This window comes from Suncus etruscus, chromosome 3, assembly GCF_024139225.1.
Source record: "Suncus etruscus isolate mSunEtr1 chromosome 3, mSunEtr1.pri.cur, whole genome shotgun sequence".
In the NCBI taxonomy this organism is placed as follows: domain Eukaryota; kingdom Metazoa; phylum Chordata; class Mammalia; order Eulipotyphla; family Soricidae; genus Suncus; species Suncus etruscus.
The window spans coordinates 61,564,909-61,582,503 of NC_064850.1; the positions used below are offsets into that span (position 1 = coordinate 61,564,909).

Consider the following 17,595-nt stretch of genomic DNA (forward strand, 5'->3'; position numbering starts at 1 on the left):
CAAGGTCATGCAGGTCTAAGAAAGGGCAAAGGCAATGCTGACAGTCCAGATTCAGCTATTCCCTCCAAACCCTCGGAGGCCTCTGCAGAATCCACACCTGCACTCAGAAAGCGAGTCCAGCTCGGGGTCCTTCATTTATACCCAGAACCAGGACAAAAAAACTTCTCCTCGACCCCAAAACTTGCTAAAAAGGGCTGGAATAAGGGTGGGGCGCTGCGTTCATTAAATTCTAACCCCTTAAATTACCGCCTGGGCTAAGCGGATTTCCTCAAATGCAGTGTGGTGAAGAAATCAGAATCACTTTCATCTAGCAAACCAAAAAAGGCAAATTTGGAATTGGGGCTTTTGCAAGACGCCTTTTCTAATTCGGTGTGGCATTTCAAGGAAGAGCTCCAAGCGGGCTGGGTCAGAGACACCGATTCAGGGCGATTCCGAGCACGTTTCCCTGGAGCATCTCTAGTGCCTTTCAGGGCAGGTTCAAGCGAGTGACCCGACAGACCTCAGGGCACTTGCATCACTGGGGGTATCGTAAGAGGGGCTGCAATCTGGCCTGGAAAAAAAGAAAGTCAAAAATGTCAACGCCCATTGATGAAATAGGATGGAATTGATAAAATACGATAAAATTGATGAAATTGACGAAATACGAGGAAACTGATGCAATGCAGAATTTAGGTCCAGTGCTTGACAGTGGGACGTTCATACCTGTCCCCGCATCTGGCTGGGGCTCGATCGGAGGCCTTCCGAGTCCACCTGGGCAGCTCTGGACCGAGCGATCAGACCGCAGAATCGCAGCCCGAGACCGGGCTCCGGGCCGCGGCCTCCACCCAGCTGGGCCCCGCGCCCGTGCTCCGCCTCCCCCGGGCCGTCATCGGCCATGGCAGCCTGGCTGAGGATACCCGCACGGGCCAGCGCCGCGCTCCAGAGCCCGCCCAAACCCACCCGGCCTCCCAAGCATCTCTGGATTAGATCGGGGTCCCCACAGCACCTCTGCTTAACGTTCAGCTCCACTTCCGAGGCCAACGGAGACGGCCCCGAGCCCCGCTCTCCAGGCGGGCTAGAGGTGACCGAGAAGGAGCCGGCGAGCAAAGAGTTAACCGCGGCCGAGTTACGGATCGTCCAGCTGCACGCTTCCGCCTGCGCGGTGAGCGCCCCGCTTCTGCTCCGCCCCTCGCGTCTAGCCACGCCCCGCTGTCAATTCCACTCCCTGCCGACAGCTCCGCTCCCGCCGTAAGCTCCGCCCCCTCAGTAACGTCACTCCTTGACATCAGCTCCTCCCTCCGCCGTAAACTCCGCCCCACACCATACGCCAACCCCACCCCGCCTCCCGGGTCCCTGCGCCTGCGCACACTTGACGCGACCCAGATATCTGCTGGTTGCTTTGCCTAGTTGCGGTGCAGGCTTGGGACCGGTGTCCGTACCGTTCTTCTGACCTTTCGCTTGCAAACTGTCTCAGGTTCCTGCTCCTGGCAAGAGGTTTATGGTGGTTTGTTTTTTTTTTTAATCTTGAGTGACTTTTCCGCGTCAACATCCCACCTAAACTCCTAAACTCTGCTGAGTTCATCACCAATGTGTGTCTGCGCGGGTGTAGGAATTGATGGAGGAGTTAGCAAATAAGGGGAACAGCAAATTGCGTGTTTATCTGTATACTCTCAAACATTTTGCCTTTTTATAATGGATAAAGTAAATACGATTTGATTTACTTACTTATTTATTTTGCTACTGTCTTTTTCACCCATGCTCCAGCACCAGGACAAAGAACTCTGACATCTGGAGTTTTTTTTTGCCTTTTCCTCCCTGGACACTCCTGTGATTCCTATGACAACTGCTTGGTAGTGCCAATATCAATTTATCTCTGCCCCTTCTGGTCTCTAACCCCCAGGCCACTCGAGTTGAAAAGTGGATTTGTTGTTGTTGTTCTATCTAGGGAGAGTAAGTCAGTTACTGAATAATATACAAAGTTGATAGGAAAATAACCTATGTAGCAAACCGTGACCAAGTCTCACAGGACTTTGCAAACTGGTGTGGCTGTAGAAAACCTGGCAGACTGCCTAAGACGGAGCTTTTCTCTTTGATGTTAGGGGAGTTTCCAATAGTTATTCAAATATTGAGACTTCTGCACAAAGGGTCCTCAGAAAAGGATTGGCTGCTTTTGATTACTAGTTAGTACTTAAAAAAAAAATAACCTATGAGTGGTCAGAGTGATAGTACAGCAGCAGGTAGGACATTTGCCTTGCATGTGACCAGATTGGTTTGGATCTCTGGCATCCCATTAGGTCCCGCCAGCCTGCGATTTCTGATTTCTGATTGCAGAGCCTAGAAGTAACCCCTGAGCATTGGGTGTTGCAATAAATAAATAAATAGCAAAAACAAAAACAAAAAATAAATTATGATTAGTTCCTATACTTCACTTAGACCTACTAAATATGATCCAAAAGCTTTATTCTTTGGGTGGGGGATATTGGGGGCAGACATCAATAGCATTGGAAGACTGGTTGAATCAGCTTGGGGGGGGGGAAGGTATTCTTGTATTCTTGTCCCACAATTGTTTTGTTTCTTCAGTGTGAGCATCAGGAGTTATGTGACTGGCCCAAAGCGCATCAGGAAACCCAAGTCAAAAGCTGGAGGGTTTCATTTCCCACAAATCAGGGCTCCCTCTCAAGGGTCCTTCCATGATGGCTAGCTGTGCATCACCTCTCATCCTGCATCTTGTCAGCAGCGCTCCTGCAGCATCTGTTGTCCCCATCACCCAGGGGCTCATTTCCTGAGGGCAGATTGTGTTGGTGTGGCTAGTCAGCACACACTTTAAATTTCTCCACGGACTTGGAAAGCAGGGGAGTGGCTGAAGCTATTGGGTGCCTTGCAGGTCATCAGAAAATTGCCCCCAGAATCTCTGAGGGATGAAAAAAAGTGCTAAGACCCAAACAGCACTGTACTTTTGGAGTCTTTTCTTGTTTGTTCTTCTCTGTCTCTAGATACAGGCTTTGTAAATAAAGAAGTGAGGTCCTGCTGAAGCAGTGCTCTTGGCTTTGTGTGATCTGCTCCAGTGGTCTCAAAGGATTTGGGTGGCCCTCGGGCACTCTGGGGACTTGCTTATAAGGATTCTGCTGCCCTGGACTAGCTTTGCTGGAATACCTTCAAGCAGACCTCCATTGGATCTGTATCTGTGCTTTTTTTATTCAATCATCATGGAAGAACCTCTAAGGGGAAACTGTAGCACATACAAAATTGTATAGTAGAAAAAAAATCCAGGTTTCATATGCATTTCTCTGAAGAGGCCCTATACAAAAGTAATGTAAACGTATTATTGCATGAAAAAAGCTCAGGAGAAAGTTTCCCCACCATCTTCCAAGGTTGAATACTAGCCATAGGCCCAGATTCAGACAAGTACTTGAGACAATTTTATTTTTTTAAACTTACTTTCTGAATATAGGTAATATAAGTTTTGTTGACATCTGAAGTGATGTCAATTTTCTTTGCACTAAATTCCTGAAAAAAAAAAGTGAATGTTGTATGTTAAAACAAGACTTAGTTTAAAAGCAGAACAACAATTTTCCCAGCCCCAGAAAATTGTGTGAAAATGCAATGGAGTAAAACATCACCAAGAGAAAGGAAAGTATCCAACAAGAGGGAGTTGGTACTTTTCTATACTGTTGGTTTTTTTTTTTTTTTTTTGTGGGTCACACCCGGCAGTGCTCAGGGGTTATTTCTGGCTCCAGGCTCAGAAATTGCGCCTGGCAGGCACAGGGGACCATATGGGGCGCCGGGATTCGAACTGATGACCTCCTGCATGAAAGGCAAACGCCTTACCTCCATGCTATCTCTCCGGCCCCCTATACTGTTGGTTTTAATTAGCACCTTTCTGTAAGTTTAAATCATCATTCACATATTTTAAGTACTGAAATTGCAACTGTAACTTCTGAGTACAACTTCATTTTCAGCTCCTTAAGCTCTGAAAGTCACCGAAATCACCTGTTATTAAATTTGTTACCTAGAAACTGAATGAAAAAAATACCTGAGCAGGGCCTGTATCATTATTGGGCATAGAGGAGTTCTTGTTTTTCCATCAACCTCTCATTTTTCTCAAACTATATATTTTCTCCCTCTGTCACAGAAAGTTGGATTGCGGATCATGTTGGAATGCATTCAATCTTTAATTGCTAGTGCCTCTAAAATTGCAGAGAAGAAGTTGAATATTGTTTAAAGAAACATTTTCAGTGTTTTATGAGTAGAAATGAGGGTGAGGAGATATGATGAATATGGAGATGAATGAATTGTTTCATTTCATTACTCTTCAGGCAGGCCAGCTAAACTACGTGGATCCGGCTACTGGCTACCTGGTGTTCACACAGCTTGCTCACTTGCAGAAAGGTTCATGCTGTGGCTCAGCCTGCAGGCACGTGAGTAGCAAATTCTCGCATTTACAGCACAGTGAGCTGTGCTTCTGTAACTTTGTAAATACCCGTTATTTGAAAAACCAGTCATATAAAAAAGCAAAATAGACCTGGAGTGCACTTTTCACAAGCCACTTTAGCCAAGGACAGTGAAGTCCTGAGGACCAACATAGGACCTTTAAAAGTAATAGATAGTATAACATTTCACTGCAGGGCATCCATTCCTTGAAATTCTGTGATGTAGAATTCATGGGAGTTCTTTATTAAAGGGAAACTTTTCACAAGGTTCCAAACAAGTCCTGTTCACTAGACGAGTACAAAGAAGGCAGAAAAAAGGAATCTAGAAGATTGCAGACTAGATCCCAGAAGGCACTTTTTTTCCATATCTGCTGAATAAACAGAAATCTGCCCCATATTGAGAGGTGGGTTTTCTTTACAAGACAATGTATTTCTTTCTATATTCCTTCTTTCTTCTCTCTTCTTTTTCTTCTCCCTTACTTCCTCCTCCTCCTTCTGTCTGTTTGTCTCTGTTTCCTTCTATTTTCTCCTCCCTCCTTCTCACCTTCTCTTTTCCATTCTGTTGCTGTTTTCTGTCCTTAAAATAACTGATATTAGCTATCCCAGATTTCTTGTGCTCCATTTCCTAAGATGTATACTTTAGTGGCTACATTTTTTGGGTTATTGACTAGGATAATTCATCTTTACCTATTTTTAATACAAAAATAAAATTGCAATGGATTCTTCATTATAACTTTTATAAAGCATACTAGGAAGAAAAACTGTTTTAAAGTTTAGAAGCAGGTTTTATGAAGGCAAGGAAGTATTATTTCTTTTAACTAGCCCACAATATAACTAAGAAGTTGATTTCTTAATTATATGCCTGTATTAACCTTAGCCAGTATTAAAGCATTAAACCTTTGCTTTTAAAATGTACTCCTACCTGTGCTAGCTGCTGTTTCTAATCAAATGTATGAGCTTTACATAAACTGAGGAGTTGAAGATTTTTTTTCTAAAAGTGGGTGTTTGAGAGAAAATTCATCACTTTAGAAGGATTCATTTAGGAAGTGATTCTTAGACCCTAATTAGGACCATTTGCCAGAGGTTTTCATTATTTTTCTCATAGTCTATAGGACGCAATAGATCAAATGCCCTGCAGAATATTATTAGCAGTCTCCTTTTCCACAAGGAAGTGTTGTGCTTGTTCAAAAACATTTGTTAAATAATACTTTGTTTTATTTCTTCTGCAGTGTCCCTATGGTCAAGTCAATGTTAAAGATCCATCTAAAAAGAAGAAGTTCAATTCATATTTTTATATTTGACAATAATTTCATCTTGGTTGTGGTTTAGCTGGAGCCTATTTTTAAAATATGATAAAAAATATTAACAGAAATAAACCTACAGCCCAAAGTTACTGTATGCTGTTTGTTGTTACTTGAACACTAGTATATCTATTAAAAGAACATCAATAAACTGAAAAAGCTAACAAATGTTTGTGTGTTTCTGAAGTGGCACATTGATAACTATTTTCCTTTCTTTTTACTTTATTATCAGACACATATGTTGAGGAAAGAAAATAATGACTGTTCCATTAAATAAATAGTCACAATTAGGTCACATTAATCACTCTTGATTTTTTTTTTTTGTATTCTCAGTCCTCCCACTGTTTTCCCCTTCGTGTTAGCAACCCAAAGGAGGTTGCTGGCAAAAAGAAGAGTTTGAGTACGATCTTCATTTTTATTTATATCTTGAGCTATAAGGAGTGATGTAATGCTATATTGTGCAGCATATGAGTGCCCAAAAGGTGCCATTCTGCATCAAGAAAGACTCTCATCTTCCATCTGTTCTCTGAATATAAACTTTAAATCATTCTGACTCGGGGTCAGGCCTCTTAAAGTGCTGGATGAAACCATTCTTTTTCTTTTCTCTACACTTTCCTCCTCCGATTTGTATGGCACTTCCCAGGCAGATGTATCTTGGAACATTTATTAGCTTTCTGCCCATTCCATCCATTGCACAGATGCCTTTCCCATCAGTCTCCACCCTGTGCTAGGAGCCCACATGGACTCTTCTTTCTTCTCTACTTTCCTCTATTGTCTTCCCTTTGACCACAATGCCCCTTTTCCCCCCAAGCCTTCTCCTAGACAGAGGAAGCAGTTCAGGAGAGATTCACCAAGCACCCAGGCACCAAAAGGACTGGTTGAGTGAAGAGTGGACCCTCAGCCTGTTTCCTCAATGAATCTCTAGGCCCATAATGTAATTGAGGCAGATCATCAACAGCCAGAAGGTAGATCCTCCCATTTTTCAACTCAAAACCAAAGCCCTCTGAATTGTAAAATGAGGATGAAGAAGCCTAGGATGGTTCTGTGATAAAGTCTGTTATTATTTATACCTCGGTGATTTTTCCATATTATTGACCTGGAGGCCAATAATTGGCCAATTTTGTTCATATTTCATAGCTTTGCGATATCTTCACGAGAAATTCTTAGGAGATAAATAGAGAGGATCTTCATTAAACTCAATGTAAAGCAGTGAGTTTTTCTCTGAATCTTTCCAGAAAGATTCTGAACTCCTGGGAGCAATAACTGTCCCCAATCCTAATTGAAGGAACAACCAGCAAGGGCAATGGTTGCCATTTCATTTGATTCCCAAGGCTATTTTCTGGCTGGTGCTCTCTTCAGCGACCTCAAGAGGCAGGAGAGAAGGGAAAGCCTTAGAAATATACCCTTCTGAAAAACTGGAGACACAGGAAAGAAAATTCAATGTGAAATACACCCCAGTGTCAGAATGTGAGAAACCCCTTTGCCCATAGAAATCACATTGGGGTTGTCTTCTCCACAAATGGCTGGGAAGGCTCCACTTCCCACTGGACTTTCTTCCGCAGGGAAAGGCCCTGAAAGAAAGGACTCAGGGGTCTCTCAGGAATGACTCTTTTTTTTTTTTTTTTTGGTTTTTGGGCCACACCCTGTGACGCTCAGGGGTTGCTCCTGGCTTCTTGGGGGACCATATGGGACGCCGGGGGATCGAACCGTGGTCCGTCCTAGGCTAGCGCAGGCACCTTACCTCCAGCGCCACCGCCCGGCCCCAGGAATGACTCTTAAGTGGGATGTTAGTGACCCTTCCTAGTGTAACAGTAGCCTTGCCATCAATGCTAGGAGCCTCTGGTGATGAAGGGGTGTGGTGAGAAAAAGACTCTCTTTTCACCCACCGGCTTCTGGGATGGAGTGGCAGCTCTGAGGTTCTCCTTGGCTATGCTACAAACAAACACAGGGCAAGGGTGGTGGTGGTGGTGGTGAAAATGGAGCAGTGGTGGTGCTCCTAGTGTGGCTACGTATCAGCAAGAGCTTCAAGCTAGATGGTGTTCATAGTGTAAAACAGTAAAGGCAATAACAATACTGGTTTACTAAAGGCGTGTGCACTAACAGGCGTCGACTGTGAAAGGAGAATCTCCAAGTTAGATCAGCTGTGGCAATGCCCCCATTTCCAAGGCACTGTCCAAGGGGACCGGGGGAGACCATTTTTTAGAACGTGGGCAATTCTACACGGCCCAATGGGTTCTGGAAATCCTGTGGGTGGAAGACTGGGCCCTTAGGATCAATTTCTATCAGGGCATCGTTGGTGGACTGGGAAGAGGTCCGCCCTCCGTGTGGCCCAGCAGGTGAATTTCGTTCCAGGCTCTGCTCTGGGCGACCCCTTGCCCCTCCGGTTACGCTGAGCCAGGAAAGGAAAGCCTTTGGGGCTCCCTCAGCCCTGGCGTTGTGAACAGAAAGAGAAAAGCATCCTCTCCCCCTCGCCACCAGCCCCCTCCTTTCAGGGCTTTGTTGTCCCGCAGCGCTTCTTATCCGGAGGTGCGGCAAAGTCTGGTTCGCGCGCGCGTTGTGCGCTTTCCTCTACCTAGTATCAGCGGGGCAGATTCTCAGAGAATGATATCATTCTCCGCAGACAAAGCGGGGGTCAAGGGGGCTCACATCGTAGCCTCACAATCTTTGGCCTCCAGAAGGTCCCTCCGTGTCCCTCACCCTCAACCCCCTCCAAGGCCACACTGGCCACATCCTTCCAAGAAGACAGGATTTAGGGGTACGGGTCGCAGCCCTAGGGCAGGATTTGAAATCCCTGGCTATTCCCCATTCTCCCCCCACCCACTCTGCAAACAATTCAAAGCTACTTTGGGAGGGGAGAGAGAGAACGGTGTTTAAGTGTGTTGCTAGGCTTGGGTGTATGTTGGGGGGGGGTGTCAGTACCCCTGTCCACTCTGGATTCTAGGAAACGTGGAGACTCCGCGACTAGCTTCAGCTAGGAGTTGGATTGTGCTTTACAGTCCAGCTTATTCGCACCCCCGCCATGTCCTGCCGCGTGCCCGAGACCCCCACCTTCGCATTGCTTGCTCTATTTGCCCCCAAGAATAAATGCTTAGTTGAGTTCCTAACCCAAACCCTCTAGTCTCTAGTCCCCCGTTCCTGGGATCACGGGTATAAAAGAGTTAACCAAAGGATGAGGGGCACCAGGAGATGCGGCGATTCTCACCGACTGCATTCTTCCCACCAGAAATTCGTATTCCAAAGTGTGAAATTCAGAGTGTGCGTTAGCGCGTGCGTGCGTGTGGAACTTTATTTTTTATCAAGTCCCCCTCCCCCAGATAAAAAAAAAAAAAAACCCAAACAAACACAACGACTCGTGTCTCCCAAAGAGGATAAAGCCCTCTCTCTGTTTTGGACCAGCATGGGTGAGCTCACCCAAGTGTTCTCGGTGCCACTCGATGGCCTCACCACGATCACAGTTCCCGAAGGCTGGCCCTCTTCCCGGCTGCAAGCACGAAGATGGGGGAGACTCCGAGCGAAAAGTGCCCAGGTGGCCAGACTGGGTAGGGGCAAATCTGGCGTGGAAGTAAACTAGAGAGACTCTCTCCAGTTGGCAGGAATGGTGGGGCAATGCCCCGCGTTCTTGGGGCGAAAGGGCTTCTGTCCAGTGAGCTACACTTGGCGAGTAAGATGTCAAGAGAAAGACAGAGAACTTGAATTTGGAGCTCCAGCCCATCCCATGTCACCCTTAAACCGTGTGGTGTGGATGGCGAGGCCGGAGGAGAGGTGGGTTCGTTCCGCGTGCCCCCACTCTGAGCCCTTTTTCCCACACCTGCCTTAGGGGCTCCGGGAGCCCACGGGTCCCTCCCAGTACCCGGGAAAAGCCAAAAACGGTGGTGACACAGGGCACGGGGTGGTCCGGCTCGGTACTCACGCCCCGATCAGCACAGACGTTTCACGGTAACCCTGCGCGCCCCACCTGCCTCCCTAAAGGGCTCTCGGGGAGGAGAACGGCGTTCGCAATTGGCCAAAGCCTGGCTTGGCTGTTCTTGGGACGCTCTGCGCCCGGGATTGGGAGACTGAGATGCTATAACCACGTCCCCACACCACCCTGGCTCTGGATGTTCGCGCCCAAGGGTGAGTCTCCAAGAGTGTAAATCAGTCCCTCCTCCCGTTAATCTCCTCCAAACCTGGGCTGGGGAGAACCTCCATTAAACGGGGCGGGCCGGGGCTCAGAGCGCACTGCCCCAAGATGCTGGGGTCGCTGAGCCCCTATCCGAGGGCGCAGGGAGCGGAGGAAGGGCTGTAGGGAAGGGGGGGGGGGACAAGACAAGCGAGAGGTCAATGGCTTAGCTCAGCACCTCCAGCCCAACGTCCCCCGGAGCTACCGACCGTCTCTGTCCTGGCAGGCACCAGCTGGCGGTGGCACCTTTCAGGTCCCAGCTCCCGCAAGGCCAAGGCCGGCGGGGGGCTGCAGAGAGCTGGAGGCGCTCGGCAGGATCCGCCCCCCTGCCGCCGCGCCCGGCCCGGGGAGTCTCACGGCTTTATGAGGTTCAGTTACGGCCGAGTCCTCCATTAACACCTTCCCTGGTTACTGCCAGGCGGCTGGGCTGTGCACAGCCCCGCGCCCTGCTCCGGGTCCGAGTCCCACCCCACCACCTCCACCTCCAGATTTGGAGGCTTAAACAGAAAATAAAAGACAGGTAGAGGGAGTGCGTGTCAGAGGCGGGGAGAGAGAGGAGAGAGAGTGGAGGGTACGAAAGAAGAGAGAGAAAGAGAGAGGGAGAGAGAAAGAGAGGGAGGAGAGTTGCATCCAACACTTAACGGTTTATTCTTTTCTTCTTTCTTTTCTTTCTTTCTTTCTTTCTTTCTTTCTTTCTTTCTTTCTTTCTTTCTTTTCTTTCTTTCTTTCTTTCTTTCTTTCTTTCTTTCTTTCTTTCTTTCTTTCTTTCTTTCTTTCTTTCTTTCTTTCTTTCTTTCTTTCTTTCTTTCTTTCTTTCTTTCTTTCTTTCTTTCCTTCCTTCCTTCCTTCCTTTCTGGTTTTTGTTTTTGTTTAACAGAGAATTCGAGATCTGGGGAGCCTTCCGCACCCCAGGTTGCCGTCCCGCCTTCTGGGGCCCAGAACCAGATTCCTGGGGGAACGTCCGGAGCTCAAGGTAAGGTCCCCGCTGGGGGATGGCCCCGTGGGAAAAGCATAATGAATGCCGAGTCAGAGTTGGGCGCCTGGGCTCCTGAGGGAGGTGGGCCCCGAGACCCTGGAGGTCGCGGCGGGAGGAGCGAACCGCGTCCCCCGTGGCGGGGTTGGGGGGGGGGTGCCGGGGTTCCCTGCGGGCGTGGCGGGCTGACGCGCGGCCTTTCTCCTCCAGTGCTGCCGCCTTCCTCGCGGACTCCTGGCAGCTGACTCGGAGGATGCTGAACGGTACCGCCCTGGAGGCAGGTGAGCTGTGGCGGGTTCCCTGGCTGCTTAGGGGCCTGCCTTTTCCTCGGTTCGCGCGTACCCTGAGTGTGCGTGTACAAGGATCACACGCGTGTGCGCACCTCTATTAGTGGGAGGAAAGGAAGCGAGGTGGTGTGTACGCGCATGTGTGCTTGTGTGTGTGTGTGTGTGTGTGTGTGTGTGTGTGTGTGTGTGTGTGTGAGGAATCAGCCCGCCAAGCCTGACCGCTACTTCGCAATCTTGTCCCCGGAACCTGCGCTTCCCTCCTCTCTCTCATCCCTTGAATGCCTTTGACTTTCCTCCGCCTGGAGGTGTTTTGTTGGGAATGGGGTTTAGAGGACGCAGCTCGCGGGGTTGTCCACTGCTTGAAGGATGCACCTTCTGGTGTCCCGCGGAGCTGCTGGAAGAGGTTTCCTACGGGAAGGCTTGGGGGGTTGCAAGGAACATCCCCGTAAACACCCGCGCGGGGCTTCACAGGCTTCATTCACCTTGTTTTGTGTCATCCAAACCCCGCGTAGCCGTTTTTGCGCGTGATCTGCGCGGACACCGGGCAGGACCACTCCCTTTATTCCTGGGGCGACCGAGGGCCCGCTACGCAGCTGAGCTCCGGTGAAGGGAGCTGCCCACCTCAGAATTGCGGGGGGGCTCTAGACTTGGAGGCGCCCCGTAGGTAAGGCCCTTTATAAAGGTCCGAGGTTGGACCGGCACCAGCCGCGGGTGGGTGGCGGGCAGAAGGCAAAGATGTGGAGAGGTGGGGAGAGCACCGAAGAGCGGGGCCGGGATATGGGGGGTGAAGGTGAGGGGTTCCCGTGGAGGGTGGCTGAAAGCGCTACGGGACCTGGGATCAGCAGGACCTGGGTGGGGAAGAAGGAGACTGGTCCTGCGGTCCACGCGCGCTTTGCTCGAATCCAGATTGAGGCCCAACCAGTGGGGTTGTACCTGAGGGCGCCCGCTGCTGCGGAGCAGCTGGAACCTACCAAGCTCAGGCCTGGTGGGCGGATGTGGGGGGGGTCCCTGCAGAGACCCCCAGTGTCTACGCGCCTGAGGGAGCCCAGCACGCTAGGACAACTCAGCGTCTGCTGAGCTCCGGGAAGCCCAGGTCAGGGTCCCAAGCTGGACACTAAATCCAGAGATGCACCATCCAGTCTAGGACTGTCCAATCAGCTTTTTAAGACCAAGAGAGACACTCACTTCCCGGCCCTTTTCGCATCAAACCTGGTTGCGTGGGTTTGAGGTCTCCAGAATCCTCAGTTGGAAGAGCCCTGGTTCCATCTGTCCTTGAGGAGGTGCTGGGGTGCGGGCTGGATAGAGAAAGCCTCCACTTGTGCCCTAGCCACGCAATCCCTTCACCACCCTCTGGGAATTTTGTGAAAGGGAACCAAGGCCACAAAGGCTCATAGCCTTTCATTTGGACGACTAGTAGACCCAGATCCTCCACTCCCAGAGTCTATGCGCACGATCCTGCAGTCTGCTCTAACCCGGGATGGAGTGCCACCACCCCCCACCCCCTGTAGCAAGCCTCTGCCAAGGGATGGAAAGGAAGAAGAGGTGGCTTGCTGCCCACTTGGGAGGAAGAGCATCGCCTCGCCTGGCAGGGTTCTACTCATGGCTTGGTCTTGTTTTGGGCGAAGAGTGAAAACTCCAGGGCCTCTTTCTGGTTCAGGCAGGGCGGACCCCTGGACCTGACCCCTGGAGAGGGATTCTGGAGCCCCAGGCCTCTCTATTTGAGCGCCACAGCTGGCAGAGCCACGAAGATGCTTGCCTTGGAGGCAAAAGTCATGTCCTGGGGCGCCAAGACAGATGGTAGAACCCCTCAAGTCACGAACCCATATCTTGGAGCTTCTCCTCCCCTTTTCGCCAGGCTGGAGTAATGGGAACCATTTCCGCAGACATAACTAGGACTTTCCAAACTCCCACAGCGTCTCAACTCCCCCATCGTCTCAATCCCCCCCCCCTTCTACAAACTTCCTGCATGGACTGAAAAGAAAAAAATAAAAAAGATCCCGGCCCTTTGCTTCTTTATGGGAAATAGCGGGTCCCACTGGGCACAGGAACTCATAACTCGCCTTTTACAAGCTGAAGCAGGCCTAGCTGGGCTCCACCCTGGGTTCTTAGGGCAGAATGCAGAGTGGCTTGCCTCTGCCCCCCCCCCATCTCTACCCCAATTCCTGTCAGGCCTGAGCAAATGCAGTGAAGGAGAGACTGGACACGGGCTATAGACCCTGGACAGAGCTTTTTCATGATGTGTTTCTTTCCTTTCTCCCTCCTTCCTTTCCCTTCCTTCCTTCCTTCCTTCCTTCCTTCCTTCCTTCCTTCCTTCCTTCCTTCCTTCCTTCCTTCCTCCTTCCTTCCTTCCTTCCTTCCTCCCTCCTTCCTTCCTTCCTCCTCCCTTCCTCCCTCCTCCCTTCCTCCCTCCCTCCCTCCCTCCCTCCCTCCTCCTTCCCTCCCTCCCTCCCTCCCTCCCTCCCTCCCTTCCTTCCTTCCTTCCTTCCTTCCTTCCTTCCTTCCTTCCTTCCTTCCTTCCTTCCTTCCTTCCTTCCTTCCTTCCTTCCTTCCTTCCTTCCTTCCTTCCTTCCTCACACCCAGCAGCCTAGGGCTTACTCCTAGCTTTGTGTTTAGGGATTACTCCTGGTGAAGTTTGAAGGGTGCCTGGCATCCAACCCACGTGGGCTGCTTTCAAGGCCAGTGCTTTGCCCATTGCACTGTTTCTCCTGCCTTGTTAAACTTTCACTTCATCTGTGTTGTCTCTAAAGTTATTGGGCTCTTTCCAGCACTTGCTGAAAGAGACCAAAAATCTAAGAACTGCTAGAGCAAATTCCAAGCCTCACTCCACCCGCATTTCGGGAGGGGCAAAAATTTGACCCTGAAAACCAGACAAAATAGTGCTCCCTGTGGTGCCCCCATTCACTTTCTCTGGAGCTCCCTTGCCCTGATGAACTGGGATGCTGCTCAGAGACCTCTCCTGTTCCCCCTCTTCTTCCTCCTCCTCTTCTTTTCCTCCTCCTCCTCCTCCTTTACCTCCTCCTCCTCAGAATCTGAGTGGGCTGTGCCTGACTGGAGGAGGGCAATGTGCCCTTTGTGCAGGACCTGCTGCCCCCAGCCCTCCTTGGGGCCCCTGGTTTTGTGCACGTGGGTCTGAAAAGCTCATTGATTTCCATCCAAAGGGGCTAATTACATTACTTACAGTAAATAGCAGCCCCGCTGGTCCATGCGGCGTCCAGGGTGAGGGGGTGTCTCCAGCTTAGTGCACTTGATTGGCTTCATCTTTGTGTGAAATTGTATTTTATGAGATGTATTCTGGCACCGGAGGACAGCATCCACATCCAGTCTGCAAATAACATTATTTTTGACCCTGAGAAAAGAGCAAGGGGAAGCAGTGGAGGCTGGGTTTCATGGAAGAGGTGAGTGCAGTGGCTCTGAGGGGAGTCTTTGGGACAGACAGTCAATGGTTAGTGAGGCTGCCAAGCCACTTTTGTCTGTCTCAAGGTTTTCCTGTCTCTCTCCTTCATACTCCTCCCTTTTCTCTCACTCTTTTCATTCATTCTTTCTCCTTCCCTCCTTTCTAGTCCTATCTTTCTCTCCATTCCTCACTCCTTCCCATATTCTTATTCTCTCTCTTCTCTCCTCCTTTCCTTGCCTTCTTGGCACCTTCCTCCTTGCCTTCCTTCTTCTCTGCCTTAATCTTTCTAGATTATGGCTCCAGCATCTTGGCTTCTCCAGAAGAGGAAAGTCCTCTGTAATACCTAGGGCAACAAGAACCCCAAACATCCTGGCAGAACTGTGGGGAGGCTGGGCACAGGCAGGAGGGGGGGAGAAGCCAAGAACTGCCAGGGGATGGCTTCTTACTCTGCCTAAAAGGTCCTGGGGTCTTACTCACCCTGGGGCCCTCAGAGGGTCCTGGTGGTTTGAATGAATCGACAATATTAGAGTATTGTGACCATTTTTAATAGGGCCAGGTAGGGGCTGCCACTAATGGGAACAGAGGGAAACTGAACAATCCCACCCCTTGTGGCTGCCCTGCCACTCAGCTCATCAGTTCTCACCTTCCCCTCCTCCACAGCTCCCAGCCTATTTTACCTGATTCCAAAGTCTGGGAGCACCCAGTTTTACAAGCCCTCCACCGTACAAGGTCACCCACCCACAGCAAGGTGCAAGCATAGTTGGGGGGTGAGGGGAGCCCCTGGTCTGATTCTGAGTTACCAATTGACAAATTCCACGCACTCTACTCCAACGTCAAGTCCTCTTCTGGGGAAGAGGGGCATCCCCTAAGTTCACTGTTAGCCGGTGTCCATCCAGCTCCAAACGGGAAGATTTGCCAAGAAAGGGTTTAGGCTAAAAGTTGACTTCAGAAATGAAGACCCTGCTGTAGCAGGGTAGTAAAACTTGGGACTGCCCGCAACTTCTAGCTGAGGTTTTGGTGAACCCATAGGGAGGGAAGTCGAGTCGACACTAGTTTTTTGGAAGATGGGAGGGGGTGCAAAGGAAAACTTGAAGAGAGGATCCTGCTAGCGTTTTCTGCGGAATGTTGACTCCCGGAGGCGGGGTGGTGTGAGAACCCTAAGATGCTCACCAGAAGTCTCCCAAGAAATAAACCTAAAGCTGGGTTTGATCTTCTGTCTGGTCGGGAATTAAGGTCTAAACCCAAATTCTTTTCACCTCCACTTCCAAATGGGGGGACAAGGGAACCTTTCCCTGTTTAAAATATGGGAACTCTTTTAAGTGTGTGTTGGGTTGTGTGTGTGTGTGTGTGTGTGTGTGTGTGTGTGTGTGTGAGTGCTGGGGGGCAATAGATGCTGCCTCCAACTCCCACAACCTCCTCCTTTTCGCCCCCCTCCCATGTTTGTCACCGCTTGCCCATCACCAGGGCGTTGAGAGGAGTATGACAGGTCTTTGTTGTCTGAATAAAAATCCGTGGCAGCTCCAGGGAGAGGACTCCTCCTACTAAATTATCAAAAATGGGCTGGCTTTAGTCTCTTAACAAATTGGACACAGCTCAGGCTGGAGCAGTCCCTAACTCAACCTCCAGGCACTGGCACGGCGAGCAGCCGGGACCGCTGGCAAATAGCGCTTCTTTAGCTTTCTTTGTGTTCAAAACTATTTTCTTTCTTCACCCGATTGTTTTCTTCCCCCCTCCCTCCAGTTGTTTCCCATTAGTAACTCGATCTCCCCAGTGCAGTGAGATTCGCCTTACTCGCCTCCTTTTTCCCCCCCTCGCCCGAGTTTGTTTTCCGCGCATCTCCTTCGGGGGAGCCACCGGGGCTGCTCCTTCCCCTCCGGCTTGGGATCGGGTCGTCGACCCGTTTTCCATCCGCCTGCTCCACTCCTTTCTTCCGTCCACATTCCCTCTTGTCCTCTCTTGTCTCCCACCCCGAGCGCGCCTCTGCGCTCGGCCAGCGCGGAGCCTCCTCGGCGGTCCTTGCTGCCGCTTCACTCGGATGAGCTGAAAGCCCCGCGCGTGTGTATATGGAAATAGTGGGGTGCCGAGCAGAAGACGACGCGTGTCCTTTCCGTCCCCCAGCCATGCTCTTCCACGGCATCTCCGGAGGCCACATCCAAGGCATCATGGAAGAGATGGAGCGCAGATCCAAGAGCGAGGCCCGCCTGGCCAAAGGCGCGCAGCTCAACGGCCGGGACGCGGTAAGGACCAGCGCCCCGCGCGCTCCGCCCAGCGACTCTGGGCCGCTCCGCCGGGCGGGTAGACTGCCCCCTCTGCTCCTACTCTAGCGGCCAGTTCGTAATCCTCGGTCGGATGGAAATGTCTCCACCGGAGACACGTCCACTCTACTGGAGCCCCAGAACTGGCTGTTCCGAATACTGCCCAAGGGCGAGGGCCTGGGTGGAGATGGGGGTGGTGGTGGTCGCATCCTCTCTGCATCCCTCACTTGCGGGGCTCCGCTTCCGTTGGCTGCACAAGTCGGGATCGGGATCCGCAAGCCGGGATCGGGATCCGCAAAGGCGATGTAGGTGCTGGCACCGGGTACATTGGAGCTAGCGAAGTTCTGGGACCAGCACAATTCCAGGTGACTCCGGATGCAATGACCCGAGCTTTGCAGAGAGATTCGGGTTCGTGCCAACCCTCGGATATGGGCATCCCCAAACCCAGGGATTTGGGAGGTGTCATTTACAGCTCGGCTCGGCCCTTCTAGGGAGTCTGAATCCTGTCAGGCTCCCCGGTAGTGAACCGGCGGGTAAAGCATTTATAGCGGGAAATCGTGCGTAAAAGCCGGAGAAGCCGGACGCTTAGTTGAAAGCTCGAGAAATGTGTCCCTGAAACCACATAAGTAACCGTCCACGCCGGGTACTGCTGCGCGCCCAGATCTTTAGAAAGCCGATTACTAATCGATGTTTTTCCCTTTCCCACTTCCGAGCCAGAAGGGAAAACTGCAAAAGTGTCCGGAAATGATTTCAGCCCGGCGGAGCCGGGTCTTGCTTTGGCGTCACGCGGGCGATTTAGGTTCTGGCTCACCGGGTG

General features: G+C 50.7%; 2 protein-coding genes across 4 annotated transcripts in view; both read left to right on the top strand.

The window, feature by feature from the left end:
* The first annotated feature begins 781 nt into the window (after positions 1-781).
* C3H1orf53 (chromosome 3 C1orf53 homolog) lies at positions 782-5,757 on the top strand. Its single transcript, XM_049769743.1, has 3 exons — positions 782-1,141; positions 4,296-4,397; positions 5,639-5,757. Exons 1-3 carry the CDS (start codon positions 875-877, stop codon positions 5,708-5,710), a joined length of 441 nt encoding a protein of 146 aa, XP_049625700.1. The 5' UTR covers positions 782-874; the 3' UTR covers positions 5,711-5,757.
* A 5,338-nt stretch (positions 5,758-11,095) lies between these two features.
* The window catches only part of LHX9 (LIM homeobox 9), a 19,586-nt gene continuing 13,086 nt past the window's right edge, over positions 11,096-17,595 (top strand). For 2 of the 3 annotated variants that reach the window (XM_049769733.1, XM_049769731.1), the window contains exon 1: positions 16,587-16,760. In XM_049769733.1, the coding sequence (XP_049625690.1) occupies positions 16,587-16,760 (174 nt within the window). Of the gene's footprint in view, positions 11,124-16,586; positions 16,761-17,595 lie in introns of those variants that run through there. The other variant, XM_049769732.1, reaches the window with a different exon arrangement.

What these genes read in the sequence shown, in the direction of transcription:
- C3H1orf53 (XM_049769743.1), top strand. Translation starts at nt 875, where the DNA reads ATGGCAGCCTGGCTGAGGATACCCGCACGGGCCAGCGCCGCGCTCCAG. An exon ending in TGCACGCTTCCGCCTGCGCG is followed by an intron (nt 1,142 to 4,295) that starts GTGAGCGCCCCG and finishes ATTACTCTTCAG; the next exon opens with GCAGGCCAGCTAAACTACGT. An exon ending in GTGGCTCAGCCTGCAGGCAC is followed by an intron (nt 4,398 to 5,638) that starts GTGAGTAGCAAA and finishes TTTCTTCTGCAG; the next exon opens with TGTCCCTATGGTCAAGTCAA.